Below are 19,006 nucleotides of genomic sequence, written 5' to 3' on the forward strand. Positions count from 1 at the left end.
AAATAGATTTGTTTATTTGGATGTTTTTATTGGGTTCTCTACTTGTTTAATTTACAAAGAAGGAAATAGTCACGTGAGTGTTAGCAAGGATGCAGAAGAGACAGAGGTTTTCATCCATTCCCAAACGTTTTTTTTTTTCCAACAAATCAGTCAATCAGTTAGAAAATATTGATGGGTTTAAGTTATGGTGATGGTTCCCCTTTGTCGTTGCAATAAGCAATTCAAGGTATAATACAGGGTGTCCATAAAGTCTAAAATGTATTACAAAGGCAATTGATAAGATATCTTACTTGGACTTGTTCTGATGTACTCAGTGGTTTCCAAAGTGTTTTTTGTTTTGTTTTTTACCTAATTTAATGCACCTCTATATGGGCACCATTTGTCACACGAAGCACATCAAGACGATACTTGATTTGTTGCCGCGTTCGCTGTAGCATGGTCTCATGTTAGTTCAGTTATATATATCTTTGTTCGATCTGCGATATATTTAACATAGCCCTATAGAATGAAATCCAGAGGTGTGATATCTGGTGAACACAGTGGCCACAGAAATGGTCCATCCCTTCCAATCCAACGGTCTGGAAATGTTTGTTTGAGGAACTTGTGAACATGCAGACCCCAGTGTGGAGGGGCGCCATCTCGCTGGAACATGATGACTGGTTGAAGGTCGTGTAGCTGTGGTGTCACGTATTCAGTCAAAAGGTCAAGGTAGACATTTGCAATAACTGATCTTTTATAACCACTGAGTACAATAGAACAAATCCCGTTAATATATCTAATCAACTGCCTTTGTAATTCATTTTTTTTTTATTGTAAAGAGACATTATGAACAGCTTGTATAATATCTGTCTAAAAAACTTTTGATAAATCTGTCCCAGAGTTTGAACCCTAACCAAATTACCTTTTCCCAAGCCTTATCCTAATACTACTATTAACATGATAAACATTCTGCTAGACTTTTGCGAGCATAGCCACATTGCCACCAGTCCAAAGAGGCTGTTAGGGCATAACTGATACAAGCTATACTAAATAATCAGTTAAATGTAGTAAGGATTGGGTTTATATTTTAAATAAATAACAATCATATGGATCCTACTTGTCGATCACAATATTAGCACTATTCTTTTGTGTTCTTTCAGAGATAAAGCACTCCTCTTGTATATATCCCCCCTCGTATGTGACACTGTGGCCATTGATCAGTGCAGCTCTGAGCTTAGATACTATCACATGTTGTGTGTTTATCAGAGCAGGGCCATTCTTCAGCCCTGTGCAGGAACATGAAGGGAACAACGCACAGCACTCCATCTATTAACACTCTGCGCTCTTATCTGCTGTACTGTCTGCGCCGCTGTGCTCACTGGGCTTTAATGTTATCTAATGAAATAAAAGCCTTTGTCATGTCAAATCAGCTGACACATTCAAATATGCGTGTTTGAAAATTCAAGGTGGACTATGTAACTTTTCCAATAGAGAGTCCAACACCTGTTTTTGTGTCTTTTGATATTATTGCTTTGCCTGGAATTTGATCTGTCGGATCTGTGGAGAGGCTAACCCCACTCAGAGTACAAAGCAATATGTGCAACTGAATAAATGCAACAAAGAAAACTCTAATGGCATACTGTGGAACATTGCAGGCAAAGCTATAACATCTCCATGGAGACAAGCAAGTACCAGAGCCCACACCACAAATATTCATCATTATTTTGAGTGCAATCTAGACTATACTGTGACCATAAGCTGTATATACAACTCGATATAGCTAACCTGCTAGCTGCCGCATTCCAAATACGAAGCGGGCGTGGGCGATTCTGGCTCCAATTCACTTTCTATTGAAAAGCTGTCACCTCTCTCTGTAAAAATGTTCTGATTACCCCGCTCTACAGGATCCTAGTATTTTTATTTCATGATTGTGTCTGTAAATCAAGATATGAACATTAATAACAGACCAATGAGTCGCCTGCCTTCGTTCCTCGAGGTCACTCCCACTAGCATTAGCAACAGGTTTGATTGACAGTGTTGCTAAGCGCCCGCTCCCTGCTAAACCAGCGGTGTGGCCGGGAAGAGGCATTACTTTACTTAATTTTTTCTTGGTTGCTATGACACTCGTGGTCGGAATTCCAAATACGAAATTCAGCTCCAAATTCGCTCCTATGACGTCTTTGAACCGAACGCTATGGGTGACGTCACACTCCGTTAGTCAATTTCTTCATGACATACTAAGGTTTTCACAGCCTGTCAGTCTCTCCTCTTACTCTATACTTTCACATGTCATGTGCTCTGATACCTGCAGCTGTACGTCTGAGCTGCTAACTGTTAATTATGGGCATGTAGGATTGTACAGTGGGAATGATGTAGTAGCGTACATTCTGGGTTGCTTGTTCCCCTTTGCGAGCACATGCGTTTGAAGTCTTCCCAAATCCCTCCATAACATATGGACAGAGATCGTCACGGTGACTTGCGACGCAGAGCAGAAAAAAACAAAACACTGGATGATCAGTCAGGAGAGAGCAAGTGGGTGGTAGCGCGTACATGTACTGCGACTGATGTTGAAGAGAAAGATTACACGTTTTAAACCAGCCAAAAGGACAGTGGGAAGTGTTGTATCTAACTACAGTATGCTCACAAACAATATTAGTCACTGGATTTATTTTATTTTTATTTTTTTATTTTGTTAGTTTAGTTGGAAATTACTGTCAGGGGTCTTTCCTTTGTTCAAAGTCATACTTGGTAAACACCTCCTCCAGGGGAATGAGTGAACATGGAAATGCAACATCAGGATTTCCACCATGGAAGCGTGTACTGGTGGAAGAAAGCAGGAAGTATACAGAAAAAATGATGGGAGGAGCAGATGATGTGAAGAAATGAGATTTTGAGGAAATGAGAACAAAACTGGGACAATCCTCAGTTTAAGGCCCATTGTTGATATATGAGGATTTCAGACTTTGTACACAACAAAAACCATAGCAAAGTATTTATTTATTTTAATTTATTTTCACTTTCTAGCTCTGATAAATATGCAACAATGTTATGATCAGATTTTTGCATTGAAGACTATATAAAAAAGTCACCCATAGCGTTCACCTCCAGGCAAATGAAGCTCATCGAGGCTAATAGTTATAGGGGCAAATTTGGAGTTACATATTAGGAATTACTATTGTGAGTATCATAGCAACCAAAGAGCCAATCCAGAGTGAGGATATTGAAGGTAACTCCCCTTGCCTCCCGCACTGCTGATTTAGCAAGGAACGGCCACTTAGCAACGCTGTCAATCAAACCTGTTGTTAACGCTAACGGGAGTGATCTCAGGAAAGAAGGCGCCTGATTTTTCTGTTATTAATGTTCATATCTTGATTTCATATCTTGATTTACAGACAAGTAGCGAAATAAAAATGCCAGGATCATATGAACATTTTAAGACCAAAATGACGAGAGAAAGGCTGCAGTTTTTCAATAGAAAGTGAATTGGAGCCAGAGTTGATGGAGCTGGAAGCATGCCAAGGCTCACTTCCTGTTTGGACGTGGTGGCTAGCAGGTTAGCTATGTCCATTTATATATACACTCTGATTTGAAGCCTATTTGTTTAGCGTTTAGCTATTTTGTCCTAAGTTTGCTTCCCAAGTTTTAAGCATCTACTTTGGGGATACACTAAGTAAAAATGTGAATATCTGCTCACTCAGATATATGGCCAAAATAAAGGACAAAAAATAGCTTTAAAATACATTTCAGATAACAGAGGGAGCAGTGGCTTTAGCGTTTGGACAGTCAGGGGCAGGTGGGATGTAAACTGTCCTCATACAACCTCAAAGAATATAGTCTCCCAAAAACACAAGAAAAAAGTTTAGCACGGAAACATTAGAATAAAACACATTTAGCAAAATACAATGGCATTAAAAATCCATTTGTGGAATAGAGCCTTGTCATTTGGCCTCAAGCAAATCTTAAAAGGAACACAGATAATTTTATAACATTTTTCAAGGCTATTATTGCAGATAAAATGTGGCTATTGTGATGGTAAAATTTGAATAATTTAGCATTAATCATTAGTGAGTTGATTTATTAATATAACTTTTGCTTAAAAATGAAATTAAATGACATTTGGAATGAGCTGAAAAACTTGACAACACTTTGAGATTTGTAGTGCAGTATTCAGGCAGTGTGCTCTGTGGCAAGACACTTCACCCATTTTGTGTTATGTAAAGGTTAATATTTTGTCTTTAAATTAATTTGACAACATATAATCAGAGATGGGTAGAGTAGCAAAAATGCACTGAAGTAAGAGTACTATTACTTCAAGATTATATTACTCAAGTAGAAGAACGAAGTAGTAGTCCAAGAAGTTATTCAAGTAAGAGTCTGGATATGACATATGATTTATAACTTTATATTAACTTATTAACCATTAAATAATACACAAAATCTGGTATTTTCAAGGGATAGACCACAAAAAGGTTATAGTTAGTGGAAGAGTAACCAAAACCTTTACGTAAATACTTAAGTATGATATGAATAGTACAAGTGCAATTACAGATTTGTTGCATATATTATAACTTAATATAGTTATAGTGAGTAAATATGACTCAGTACTACCCTCTGCATACAACTGCCTCATATTAGGATTCATTGACGTTTTCTTGTGTATCTTAGTGTGTCTTTAAGCTGCTGTGAAAGCCATTAGCTCTTGGACCAAGGGCATCACTTCAGGGAGTTCTCCGTCTCCAAAGACAGCCATCCTCCTCTGCTATAACTATCAATGTTGACACACAAACTCTCTGAGCAAGCAAAAAACAGCACATGTTATTTGGATGTTGGAGTCAATCTGTAGGATTACTACACATCAATACGCCATTACTTTTAACCTTGGGAGAAAGTGCTTTTGAGAGTCCAATTGTGGCCTTGAAGTGTATTTTTATGCACCCGCTTTCAGTCGACCAGCGTTTTGTGAGTCATTCAACAGTATTTGTGGTTAGGCGGTAGCAATCTAAGTTTCATTTTCTTTTTTCACCATCCTGAGAAAGTTGAGTTCATGTTGAAATTTGATTTTGTAGACCACTCTGAAAGTTTGGACGTTAGCAGGTTATTTCTGTTTGCTGTCTGATTGCGCATTTGTTAGGTGAAGTTGGTAACTCTTAAGTGTCGATAGTTAGTGAATGTTAGTGTATAATGGACTGGCAGTGTCAAGGATGTACTTCATGTATATAGCCCATAGTATTTCACATAACCTTTAGTTCAATTACCGTATTTTCCAGACCATAAGTCGCTCCAGCCAAAAAATGCATAATAATGAAGAAAAAAACATATATAAGTTGCACTGGACTATAAGTCGCATTTTTGGGGGAAATTTATTTTACAAAATTGAGCCAAGAACATGTACTATAACCTTAGCATTGAATACTTGTTAACACTTGTCTGACCTCTGTAGTCCATGTCTGTTAGATCTATGCTCCTATGGACCTCCAGATTCCAGTGTTAATTCCGTCAACTAAAATATTTCATCATAGTTTTTGTCAATGTCATATTTTTTGCTGACAAAAGCTAAATAAAAAGTAATCAACAAAAAGTTGCGGTTGGGCTCATTGTCTCCAGGACGCTGCAGACGCAAGGACACACGAAGCTGGACAAAGACGGGACAGATTAAGAGATGAAGCGCCTGTGTGGATAAGATGCAGCAGCCATGGAGGGACGGATACAGAGAGGGGAGGGGGGTAGGACACAGGAGAGAAGGGCAGGTCTGTGTGCGCTGATGAAATCTGCCGCCCTCAGCAGACTCACGTAAAGAAATGGAATTAGCGCTCCGCCGGGACAGAACCGCGGGAATGCAGATGACGGATCGCTGTGGTTCACCGTGGGACCAGAGCGAGGCCCCACACCAAGAACAAGACAAGAACTCACGCAACTTTCACTACTTCTACAGAGGACATTCATGCGCTGCTTTTTAGATTTTGGGTCCCCGTATATTCATCATAGCGTCATTCATTTGACTCAGCTGTTTTTAGGCAAGAGGCACAAAACTTTTCGATTAACAGAGGCAGGCACAAAAGTACACAGGCTTTGATGGTTTTATGTTTGGATTTTGTAAAACATTTTGCACATTTTGAACCATTTCTCGAATCGTGTCAATAACCTTTGTACTTACCTTTCTCTTTGAATTGTTTATGCTTTAAACTGAAGGATTTTACTGTACATTTATCAGGGGTGTAGACTGGCTAAAGGTTTACTTGTATCCTGTCAAAAAAAAATTGGATCAACTAAATCTGGAGGTTTTGTACTCAGAACTTGAAGTATAGACATAATACTAATGGAATATAACATTTTAGTTCAGTTCACACAGAAATAGCACAAAAGTAGCACAATCATACAAAACTGTCCTTGGCTTAAGTGGTTAAGCGATGATCATGATTATAGAGGAATTACAACATTTTAATGGTTTCAATTTTAGAAGCAAAATGATTATAAAAAGTCAGTTAAATACATCTAACACTCCAAAAGCTAAACCGAAATGTAAAGCGTTTTATTTATTTATTTTTAATCTGGCTTTTCATGTTGTCACCTTAAAGAAGACCTGCTGTGCTTGGGTCTGCGATATAGTTATAATCTATGACACCTATGCATCATTATGTTATAATTTAAGTATTTTCAATTGCAATATTGATCTGAAACGACTTCATAAAAGAAACAAGTCCACTGACTTTCGTGTTGTGGTGCCCAGTTGCAGCTAACGTCGCCGTAAAGAACCGTGAAGTTGTCGGCACCTCTTAATGATAGCTGCACATTAAGCTCGCAAGTGAATACGCTTCCCAATCCTACACATATCATCGATTAAGAAAATAAAATTAAAGAACGAAGTAAGTAAAGAGCAGTGGGTGTATGGCGGTGGTGATGGAAACGGGAGGTGATCGGCAAAATGGCGTCTTGAAAGTAAATGATTAAAGATTGCGCAAACATGCACGAATCACTCAAAATATAGCTTCAAGAGGGTAAAAGAGAAGAGGAAACAACTATAATGTGGTCAAAAGCTCTGAAAAGTTGATTTTGCATACTGTATTTTCTGGACTATAAGTTGCACTTTTTTGGCCAGGGGTGCGACCTATACTCAGATGCAATTTATATGTGAAATGTGGTTTTTTTTTTCATTATTATGCATTTTTTGGCTGGTGCGACTTATACTCCGGAAAATATGGTAATAGTTCTGCTTTAACTTGATAACTTCATAAAGCTGGTCACAAAATAGAGAAGTGGCAATCTATTGTGAATGTTTTTTTTGTTTGTTTGTTTGTTTGTTTGTTTTTTAATAATAGTAACCTCAAAATCTGATATTGTGCCATCCATACTGCCCTCCAAGTCCAACACACAGATGACAAATGCACCGCAAACGCAACTCACTTATCATTGTCAATTCCTCTAATGTTTATTATACCAGTATTGACTTAATTCCTGCAGCCTTATAATTTAATGAATAATTGTATTTGTTTTATGCAATTCATCTTATTCTCCGCTCTCTTGCAGACTGGCATGGCGTTAACATATGACCCAGCAGCAATGCAGAACGGGTAAGTTAGAGTTCCCCATCTGTCTCTGGCACCTCCTAATGCACTCTGCTCTTGGCCGTAGGAGCCCAGTCAATACAAGTGTCATACATAAAGATGAATGGACAGTCTGCACATTGTTACTGTTTGATTAAGAGCTTCTGTGTGGGCTCTTTTTGTGAGCCCGTCTTAATGGTGCGCTGCAAATAAATGGCAGAGAAACTGTTTTAGTTGCATTGAGACAGGAAGCAGGAAGCTCCCACCTTGCTCCTTACTTCCTTAAAGGTCTAAACATTAAACATTAGGCCTACAGCAACGGCGATGTTTTTAATGCTGATTGCAGTGTTTTCAAGTCTGACCAATAATTATGCCAATAAATTAAACAACAGGGGTTACATAGATATAACACCATATGGTAATATAAAAAAGTACTATTATTTAATGTTGAAAATCACATTCTATTGTCTAAAGAAAGTTTTTTATTCTCATCGTGGTATCGGAATCTGTATTGAGTATCTGTATTCCTTAGTATCGGAATCAAGTTGGAAGTTTTGTATGGTGACAACACTAACAAAACGTACCCCATGAAATAAAATGCCGAACATGGTAGAATAGTCTGCGTAAGTAATTGTAAAAAACAGTTATTCGATACCATTGTGTGGATGAAACTACCTGTGTGGCCTATAAAAAGACAAATTAATAGGTTAATACTCCACTAGGTAATCCTTAACAAATCACACATGGGATTTCTGGCAGTGTGCAGGCATGGCACTCTGACTGGCTCTTGGATCACAATCTAGTCTTTGTTTTTTGTTTTTTAATAATTCTCTATTCGATATTCAAAATGTAGCAAATTTCCAAAACAACAATTGCAACATCGATGTATTTCCCACCAATAACTTTGATTACCTGGACATCAAGTAAGTGCATGTACTTGTTTTTGTTACATAAGTAAAAGTACAGATACTGGAGCAAAAATACTCAAGTCAAAATAGCACATAAAAAAATCTACTTAAGCAAAAGTATTAAAGTACCCCCTTAAAAATTATTCTGTAGCACTTTGAATTACCTTGTGTACGAATTGTGCTATACAAATAAACTTGCCTTGCCTTAAAAATGTATGTAAAGAGTAAAAAGTAAAAGTATTTTATGCAAATTTTTAGATCTTATAATGCTTCAGCCGTAGTGATTTTGATAAAGATTTGTGCTGAATTTGATTTGACAGAAACAATTGAATGAATAATTTTTCTAGTTGTTTTATTTGTATATGTTGTTTGATCAAACTACGCACATGATCAAAGTAAACCCTCAAGTTTTCAGCAAGTTTCAAGCAATAATAAAAAAAATACTTTTCAGTCCAGTTAAAAAATGTAGCGGAGTAGAAAGTACAGATACTTCTTTCAAATGTAGTGAAGTAAAAGTAAAAAGTATTCACATTAAAAGTAAAGTACAGATACCTGAAGTACAGTACAATACTTTTACTTGCGTCCAACCCACACTGGTGGTAGACTCCTGCTTTATTAGACAGTGACACAGGTTTAATGTAACACCATAAACTACACAATGTAACCGAAACCATAAACCATATCTCCTTCTGTTCCTTAAGCTCCCCGCACATTCTTACTTCTGTAACAAGACGAAAAAGTAATGCTAGTCCTATTTTATTCTCTGACAGCTCAATTTGATGTGATAAAGCTCAACTCTTCTGTAGAGAGCACTATAACGCACGTCGCACAGTATCAAACTTTTATGTGTAGTGAAAAATGCAATATATACGGCCATCTTTTTCTGAGCATAATACAGAGAAGACACAGTGGGAGTTAAGGAGGGCCTACAATATCTGCAAACTCAAAACACCGTCCAGGTCACTTTTGAAAGACGCAGCTGGATTTATTTTTATTATATTTTTCATTTCGGACAATACATCCTTAAGAGTATATTTTAACGTGACAAGATCCTGTTTTAGTCCTGGTTTAGTTTGACTTAAAGGGCCCGTATTACACTATTTTCTGATCTGTGTTATAATGTTGTTTCCTTATTAAAACATACCCGAAGTTGTCTGCATCTCCAAAGCTCAAAATACTCTGTTCCACTTTGTGATGTCATGCAGTAATACAGGAAGTGCTCCACTGTATTACTAAAAACTACCACTACATGACATCACAAGGTGGAACAGAGCATTTTGAGCTTTGGAAATATAGACAGACTAATAATAAAGGGTTACTCAAACACGTGGGAATGAAACAAAACACAACTCCAGGTATGTTTTTGATGAGGTAACAACATTATAATATGGCTTAAAGCGACAAAAGTCAATTTTGCGTAATATAGGACCTTTAATGTCCCATAACCAGAGGGTCTTACATAAAGAGCGAACTCTAGCCTAGTATATTAGGATTATTTACTATGCAAATTACTCTGTTTACTGTTCTATGCAAACCTTAAAACAACTGATGGCTAAATATTTCTTCATTTGTCCCTTTTATTGTTGCAGGTTCTATTCCTCGCCTTACAGCATCGCCACCAACCGCATGATCGCACAGACCTCCATCACGCCCTTCATCGCTGCTTCCCCTGTCTCCACATATCAGGTGAGCACAACACAATCATATCTGCGCTACATCTGCCCATAACACAACGCTTTCAGGCTGTTTACGTCTATACTGTAATGTAAATAGTCAGCTATAGGAGCCAGGGCCGGTCTTTGCTTTCATCATCATTCAGCGCCTGGCTCCAGCTGCGTTGGATGACATGTATCGGGGGTGGTAAACACAACACAACAGAAAAATGGCTGACAATGAAGATCAGATATAGTCCGTCTGTGCAGTTTCTCGGGCTCTTTCACGGCAGGGGCCTTTTCAAAGTTTATTGTATGTTTTCTGCTCCTCATCAAAAATTGAATTTCAGTATTTTATGTTTACGATAATGCGCGGGTAACGAGCTGTTCTTGTGGGATATTTGTAGTGCTGACTTGGTTATTCAAATATCGTTCTAGATAGCTAAATGTTGAGGGGAAATGCTACTTTCTTATTTATCGATTTATCCCCATTGGACATTGAAGTGTAGCTCAGACCACATTCATTCATACAGTCTAATGAACAAAAAATTATGTAAAATCAAGACCTTTATTTGCTAATGACTTATTTTTAATGGACAAATTATTTAAAATCACATTTTTCAGGAAAATACAATAATAAAGTTTGTTAGTAAAATGACAGGGGCAGTTTGTGGTTTTACTCTTGTAAAAGTCTGAACAGTAGAATGAGACAAAAGTCATTTCAGCCAAAAAAGGACTGAGTTATGCTTATAGACTGTATAAAGACGTGGACTAAGGGAGTGCAACGTCACCCATGGCGTTCGGCTCCAGCCAAATGAAGCTCATCGACGGATTCCATATTTGGAATTTTGACCACAAGTATCATAGCAACCAAAGAGCCAATCCAGAGCGAGGTCTTATTGCTAACATCAGCGGGATTGACCTCAGTGAAAGAACACACCTGATTTGTCTGTTATAAATGCTCATATCTTGATTTACAGACACAATCGCGAAATAAAAATACCAGGAACACATAGAGCGAGTTAATACGAACATTTTCAGACCAAAATGACGAGGCTCACTGCAAGGGTAACAATTTTTCAGTCGATGAAGCCGGATGTGTACCCATGATCACTTCCTATTTGGAACGTAGCGGCTAGCAGGTTAGCTATGTCCATTTATTTCATATGTCTTTTTTTGCTTTGAGGCCGTTGATTTGTACGTAGACATTTTTTTTATTTCATTTTTTACTCCCCAGCTATGATTTTTTTTGTTAGTAACACTATGTAATAACTGCACTTTTAATTTCCTTAATGAAGCACGGCCAGAAGCTTAATTCATAAAAGAAAAAAACAAACGTTATTAATACCCTAACCCTGACTTAACCCTAACTCCTTAATTAAGTACATACTAAGCCTGATTCATCCTTAATAAACTAGATGTTATAAAGTGGTAACAATGACACTGATGATATATTGACTGCTCTAGTGATCAGCGACACTACTTTTCAAGGTGCATCGTGGACGATGTTTTCACCAACTGGACTTTCGCACACCCCTAAAAATGCCAATCCCTGCCAATTGAAATACCACTTCCTCTTCCCCTCTCTCTCCTCTTCTCTTTCTTTTTCTCTCACTCTATCCCTCTTTCTCTCTCTCCCTCTCTCTCCCCCTCTCTCTCCCTCATTCTCTCTCTCCCCATCTCTCTCCCTCTCTTGCTCTTTCTCCCTTGTTCTCTCTTTCTCCCTCTATTGCTCTCTTCCTCTTGCATTCTCTCTCTCCAGTTTCCTCTCTCTCCCTCCTTCTCTCTCTCCCTCTCTTACCCTCTTCCTCTCTCTCTTTCTCTCTCTCCCCATCTCTCTCTCTCCCTCTCTTGCTCTCTTCCTCTCTCTCATTCTCTCTCTCTCCCTCATTCTCTCTTTCTCCCTCTCTTGCTCTCTTCCTCTCTCTCCCTCTCTCATTCTCTGTCTCCATCTTCCTCTCTCCCTCCTTCTCGCTCTCTTCCTCTCTCACTCTCCCTCTCTCTCCATCTTTCTCTCTCTCTCCCCATCTCTCTCTCTCCCCTCTCTCTCCCTCTCTCCCGCTCTCTCATTCTTTCTCTCCATCTTTCTCACCCTCTCTTCCCCTCTCCCTCTCCCCATCTCTCCTTGTCTCTGTCCCTCTCTCAACTGGACATTTGGACACCCCTAAAACGCTGTGACCCCTGAACAGTGTCCTATGTAGTGAACAGTGTGGACATTTGGACATTAGGACATGATTCGCTCTATATGTCGACTGGGTGCACGACATATAAAGACATAATACATAAATATATTTCAAAGTACAGTTCAAATCCAAACACATCACATTCTTGGTGGCTATGACCCCGCGCACACGTCCCCTCCCCGTCATTCACCATTAGCTCTGTTTAGTATGCAAAGAGGTGTCTTCAAAACCAGCGGGGGGAATGAGACCACGGCTGGACACGGAGACAGATGGAGGGACGACCGGGGAGCGCGGGACGGAGGAGAGGAAGCGGGGAAGGGAGGAGGGAAAGAAAGACGGGCTGTTTGGTGAAGGTTGCGATGCCCGTCTTTGAGGCATGCTTGATTAAAACCGCGGAGCGTACCTGCGGCGGGAAGGAAGGAGGGAGGGGTGGAGATAGAGAAGGTGGAGAAGAGAGGTACACGAAAGAAAGTGGGCCAAGCGGGCAAGGTCTCTAATCTGCACTCGGAAGGCTTCCCAAATTGATTTATCAAAAACAATGACCGCGCTTTTGAAGAATATTAATACTCACAGTTTCAATATGGCCCCAGCGCTTCCTGTAATATTGCCCTTCAGCATCTCATAGCGCAAGGTGAGTCCTCCATCTCTCCTCTGAACGGGGAAAGACCAGAGCGTAAGAGCCGACGCACCAAAGAAAATTACCTCTTTGCAGGATGGAAAGTATTGGGTTCATAATGAAAATCTCTAGATATGGCGCTGTGGATCATGCCTGCGCTGGGCTTTTGTCTGCGATATCTAAGAAGCCATTTTGAGTCTATACGTGAAAGTATCAAATGTGCAAATGAGCCGTGCGAGCCGTAGTGCTGCTTTCAGCTTCACAGAACAGGGTAATGAGTTACTTTTACTTGAATCAATTGCCAATTAGTAATAGTTTTATCACATCAATTTATACTTTTTTTGTGTTATGATATGCTGCACACTATGGCTGCGTCTGAATGCCCAACGTAGTACTCCCTAACCTCTACTTCACTACATAGCTCCTCACTTTTAGCGGAGTATATAATGCTACATTCACAGAGCGATTCAGACACGCAACTGGCTTCATTCCTGTCACGTGACTCTGGGTCTTGGTGTAAAAAGTCCGCTAAAATGCGCCAAAACTTGACTTCTGCCATAAATAATAACCAAATTTGAAGTATTTATGGACTAATAATAACTATACACGTTTTTCTCAAGCTGGAGCTCATCAGATTTTTGTCTAAGATTTGGAAATTATTGTTTTTTTAACAGCCCGAGTTAAGGTAAGCGGCTCATGCTAGCAACTGCACACAGAAACGGTTTATTTAAAAGTGTTTTAATCATAATCAAGAGTCACCCCTAAAAATGCCAATCCCTGCCAATTGAAATACCACTCTCTCTTTTTCTTTCTCTCTGTTTCTCCCTCTTCCTCTCTCTTTTCTCTCTCTCTTTATCCCTCTCACTCCCATTTTTTCTCTCTCCCCCTTTCTTTCCATCTCCCTCTTTCTCTCTCTCTCGTCTTCTTTCTCTCTCCCTATCCCTCTCTTGCTCTCATCCTCTCTCCGTCTCTCATTCTCTGTCTCCCCATCTCTCTCCCTCTTCTCACTTCCTCACTCTGCCTCTCTCGCCTTCCGTCTCTCTCTCTTTCTCTCTCTCTCCCTCTCTCTCATTCTCTCTCTCCATCTTTCTCTCTCTCTCTCTGTCTCCCCATCTCTATTTCCCTCTCCCTCTCTCTTGTTCTTTCTCTCCCTCATTCTCTCTCTCCCTCTGTCATTCTCTCTCTCCATTTTTCTCACTCTCCCCATCTCTCTCTCCCTCCCTCTCTCTTTCTCCCTCTACCCCTCTCTCTCCCCCTCTCTTGCTCTCCCTCTCTCTCATTCTCTCCCTCTCTCTCGCTCTCTTCCTCTCTTTCGTTCTCTCCATCTTTTTCTCTCTCTCCCTCTTCCCCTCTCCCTCTCTCTCTCTCTCTCCTTCTCTCTCTCCCTCTCTCTCTCCCTCTCTCCCAACTGGACATTTGGACACCCCTAAAATGCCATGACCTCTGAATAGTGTCCTACGTAGGGAATAGTTTGGACATTTGGACATGATTCGATCTATTGTTTCAAAAATGTGTTGGAAAAGACTTTTGTTTTTATCGTCCATCCCTGTCACACTAACACATTTTGAAGTCCCAAAATAAATCGCTCCAGCTTTTGTATATTGAACTTAACATAATACAGTAATTATTGTGACGGGCAATCATCAACTTTACATACGATTAAAGACGCACTGTGTAACTTTTCTTGTTGAAGGTGCCACCTGAGTGAATCAAATGAGACGTTAGAACTTTGACTATTTTGCATTTATTCAACTAAAGGTCTATAATAACTTGGAAAAACGTGATTTGTTGCTGTGAAGGGTCACCTCTCCACAGATCTGACCAATACCGTTGCTTGATAAGTTTATTATGTCGTGAAACGCTCCAGAAACAGCAATAATAATAATGAAAAAAGTGAATAAATGCACCTTGAACTGAGCTCGCCAAAGGAAAGTCATGTGACGTAACACTTCGTAGGTTTCTTAGCAACCTGAGCATTAAGGTTGAACATCTTTGAGTACTTATTAATTGGCAGTGACAGTATACTATAAACACAAATTTGTTTTCCTACCGGTCTCTACCTTCGGTTTATTTCCTTGGAACGCTGCGCACGACGTGAGCCAGTCCAGACCGGATCACTGCTCTCCGTCACTGCTGTTGGATGTGGCTGTGTCTGGCTGGCGAGCTAAGCGGCTAACTGTGCTAACTGCCTGTCTGCTTGGCTTCATGTTGTGGTGTGGTGCTCCAACTGGCTGCCCATGCTGTGGACCCTCTCCTGTCCAAACGCAGACCTGCTCGGGGCTTATTGGCTGTGGGGTTGTTGTTTTTTTGGGGTTTTTTTTTTTAACCATTTTTTTAATGGTAGCACAAGCTGTGTATGGTTCAGCCAGAGGTAGGGGGCTCCCTGGGTCAGGACTCACATGCGTCCAATTTTCAGTAAATAAAAGGGTTTTTGACTAGTATTACATGTACATACCACAATGTTTTTTTGTGTTTTTTGTGTAGTTTTTTTGGTTGAATGGCATTTTAAAAGGGCGACAGTAGCTCATTTAGTGTCTCGACATACACACGTACACTGGTGTATGAATGTGTGTGTGAATGGATGATTATAGGGCCTTACAGGTGGAAAAGTGCTGTATAAAACTGTGGCCATTTTATCATTAAAGGTGCACTGTGTAACTTTTCCGGTGACACCTGCTTGTCCTCATGGAGATGCCATTGCTTAGCCTGAATTGTCATATAGCTTCATTTTAATATTTACACATACTTTTTGGACATTGTAAAATAATGAAACCACAAATCACTACACAGCATTTTGATTCATTTTCCAGCAGCGAGGACGGCACAATATTACTGTCAATTTTGAAACGTGGCCATTTCTATCACAAAACACTAATTGTTGCTTTCCCTGCCAATTGAAATACCACTCTCTCTCTCTCTCTTTCTCTCTGACTCCCTCTCGCTCTCTCTCTTACTCCCTCTCTCTTTATTTCTCCCCTCTCTCATTCTCTTCCTCTTTCTTTCTGTCTTCATCTCTCTCCCTCTTTCTTGCTTCCTCTCCCTCTTCTTCTCTCACTTCATCTCTCTCTCCCCTCTTGCTTCCTCTCTCTCCCCCTCTCTCCCCTTCCCTCTCTCTCTTCCTCTCTCCCTCTGTCATTCTCTCTCTCCCTCTCATTCTTTCTCTCCCTCTCTCATTCTCTTGCTCTCTTCCTCTCTCCCCTCTCTCATTCTCTCTCTTCCTCTCTCTTCATCTCTCTCCCTCTCTCTCATTCTTTCTCTTTCTCTCACTCTCTTCCTCTCTCTCCCTCTCTCACTCTCTCTCTTCCTCTCTCTCCCTCTCTCATACTTCATCTCTCTCTTCCTCTCTCTCTCTCCTTCCCCCTCTCTCTTCCTCTCTCTCGCTCTCTTCCCTTCTCTCCCTCTTTCATTCTTACTCTCTTCCTCCGTGTCTCTCCCTCTTTCTCTCCCTCTCTCTTCTCTCTCTTCCTCTCTCTTCTTCCCTGTCTCTCCCTCTTTCTCTCCCTCTCTCTTCTCTCTCTTCCTCTCTCTTCCTCCCTGTCTCTCCCTCTTTCTCTCCCTCTCTTCCTCTCTCTGCCTCCCCCCCTTTCTCTCATTCTCTCTCTCTCTTTCTTTCATCCTCTCCCTTTCCCTCTCTCTCTTTCTCATCCTCTTTCTCTGTCTTTCTCTCCGTTCACAGAATCACATGTCAGTCACGCTTTACGCCGCCGCTCAGTAAAACGAGTGAGCGATTAGGATAAGCCCAGAGTCTATCTGAGGAGAACAAATATTTCGTAGCGTAAACAAGCGTCCTTGGCTGGGCGCTGTCGTTGAGGTGTGTGTCCAAAACGCCGCTCTCTGGATTGATTGCACTTACAGCGGATTATGGTGTGTTTGTCTTGGTTAAATCTAATAATTTTGGGGGGATCAGTGGGCGGCCTGCGCTCCTCTGCTACAAGCTGTCGACTCCTCCGTCCAGAGAATACACTGCCTCATCTCTTCATCTTCTCTTCATTCATTTGTAAACATGCAGATATACAGCGTTCAGTGTAATGCAAAAACTGTATTTAAAGCAGAATCAGTATTTTAGAGTTTTGCACCATGTACTATAGTAGTTTCCCCTCAACATTTACTCACCAGACGTCGTATTTGCAGTGATTCGTGCGTGTTTGACCGATCTTTAGCTGCTTATTTTCAAGATGCCGTATCGCCGATCATCAATCCACCGTCATACGCGCACTGCTCTGTACTTTCTTTGTTCTGTATTGTATTTTTCTACTCGTAGTACTCACAAGATTCGGTGCCATAGCTTATATCACAATCCAGAGTGTGGCAATTTTTGAGAGACTTTCTGCGCAATAAAACACCTGTTATGAAATAAACGCAATATAAGTTTGATACTATACTCCGTAATAACGCAGGCCAAGTAATAACATCTCCATGGCAACGACCGTAAACCAGAAAAGTAACATAACACACCTTGAAACACTATAACTCCAATGCAGTGTTCAACTAAATCTACTCAATGTATTCTTTGCGTTAAGCGACTTTTGTAGTGGTCAATCAATACCGCCACTACTACTACAACTACTACAACTACTACGACTACTACGACTACATTGCAATGATAAATTAAACCCTAAACGTAACTACTTTGCTACTTTACAAGCCGTACACACTGCTCATTTATCGTGCCTTGTTGTCCAGTGTTAACTGTTGCTTTTATTTGTTTGCAATAACACATAATGATCTAACGCTAAACTTGTCAAACTTGAGTATTTAGTCATCTCTCGGCGCTTCGGGGTGACGTTGTTGTTGTACCCGGCCCACTTCAGTACTACAGACTCCCTCGTCGCCGTCTGGACTCTATTAATTTCTCCAAACTATGTGCAATATCTCCAAGACTCAAAGCAATCACAAAGTCCACATTTCACTACCTTTCACCCTCTTGCACCAGCCCGGCCACGGCTTTAATGCTATTATTCTAATGGAGGAGGAACCTAATTTAAAGGCTTCATACACAAGTCACGCTCTGGGCAGTAACAGTACTCCCAAAGATGATCGCCGTAATTCTGAAGAATGTTTTTGACTAGTTTAGCTTTTGGATCCGAATCAGCCTCGGCTAAAAGTGACATGTTTCAATTTATGCTCAAAAATGACCCTAAATCGACCTTAAATAAATGGATCACGTCACTTTTTCCCCATATGAATGTAAATATATTAAAGCTACACTATGTAACCGTTCAAGCAGAGGGTCTGTGACATGCTTGTCTCTGTGCTTTGCCTGAAATGTTCCACTGTATGGCATTAAACATATAAAGCTCCCAGTGTGTTTATTGATTAAAAAAAGCCCTGTTATGTAAAATGACCGTGTTATAGCTGTTTCCTCTTCTCTTTTATTTCCTTGTAGTCGTATTTGGAGTGATCCGTGCATTTTTCGAGCAATTTTTAATTGTTTACTGTGGTCCCTTGTTTATCGCGGGGGTTATGCTCCAAAAATAACCCGCAATAGGCGAAATCCGTGAAGTATTCAGCTTTATTTTTACAGTTATTATATATGTTTTAAGTCTGTAAAAACCCCTCACCACACACTTTATACACTTTTCTCACACAGGCATTAACATTTTCTCACATTTCTGTCTTGTTTAAGACTTTCAAAGTTCAAACCTTAGTAGATTTTTTAAAATAAGTGCAGTATTTTAGGAGCCTTTATTGGTGCAGAAAGTTTCATTGACATTGTGGGTTTTGTCGGGGAGAAAACTTGCAAACATAGAACACTTAAGAGTCACACTGCAATCCAACATTTATGTAAATTTGACTGAACGCATTCTGTACTGTTCAGGAGACAAGGCATGTCCCTTAGCCAATCAGGACGCGGAACACACATTGCACTAAAAAAATAATCTACGACACTGTGAGGTTGCAAAAGCTGAACCGTGATATAGTGAGGGACAATTATATTTTCAAGATGCCATATTGCCATTCACCCACTCCTTTTACCGCTGGGATACACCCTACGCCATGTGTCAAAGTCAAGGCCCACGGGCCAAATTCAGCCCTCCACATCATTTTATGTGGCCCTCGACAGGGTAAATTAAAAGGCATGATGGTCTTAAAATGTCATTTTATCAGGAAATACCCAGTTACACAG

General features: G+C 40.2%; 1 protein-coding gene across 3 annotated transcripts in view; it reads left to right on the forward strand.

Moving 5' to 3' along the window:
- rbms3 (RNA binding motif, single stranded interacting protein) overlaps positions 1-19,006 on the forward strand; it is a 376,836-nt gene that overhangs the window by 324,433 nt on the left and 33,397 nt on the right. For all 3 annotated transcript variants that reach the window (XM_055225567.1, XM_033975024.2, XM_055225568.1), the window contains exons 8-9: positions 7,504-7,547; positions 10,018-10,114. In XM_055225567.1, coding sequence (XP_055081542.1) covers positions 7,504-7,547; positions 10,018-10,114 — 141 coding nt within the window. The remainder of the gene's footprint in view (positions 1-7,503; positions 7,548-10,017; positions 10,115-19,006) is intronic.

This window comes from Periophthalmus magnuspinnatus, chromosome 11 (genome assembly GCF_009829125.3).
Source record: "Periophthalmus magnuspinnatus isolate fPerMag1 chromosome 11, fPerMag1.2.pri, whole genome shotgun sequence".
Lineage (NCBI taxonomy): Eukaryota > Metazoa > Chordata > Actinopteri > Gobiiformes > Gobiidae > Periophthalmus > Periophthalmus magnuspinnatus.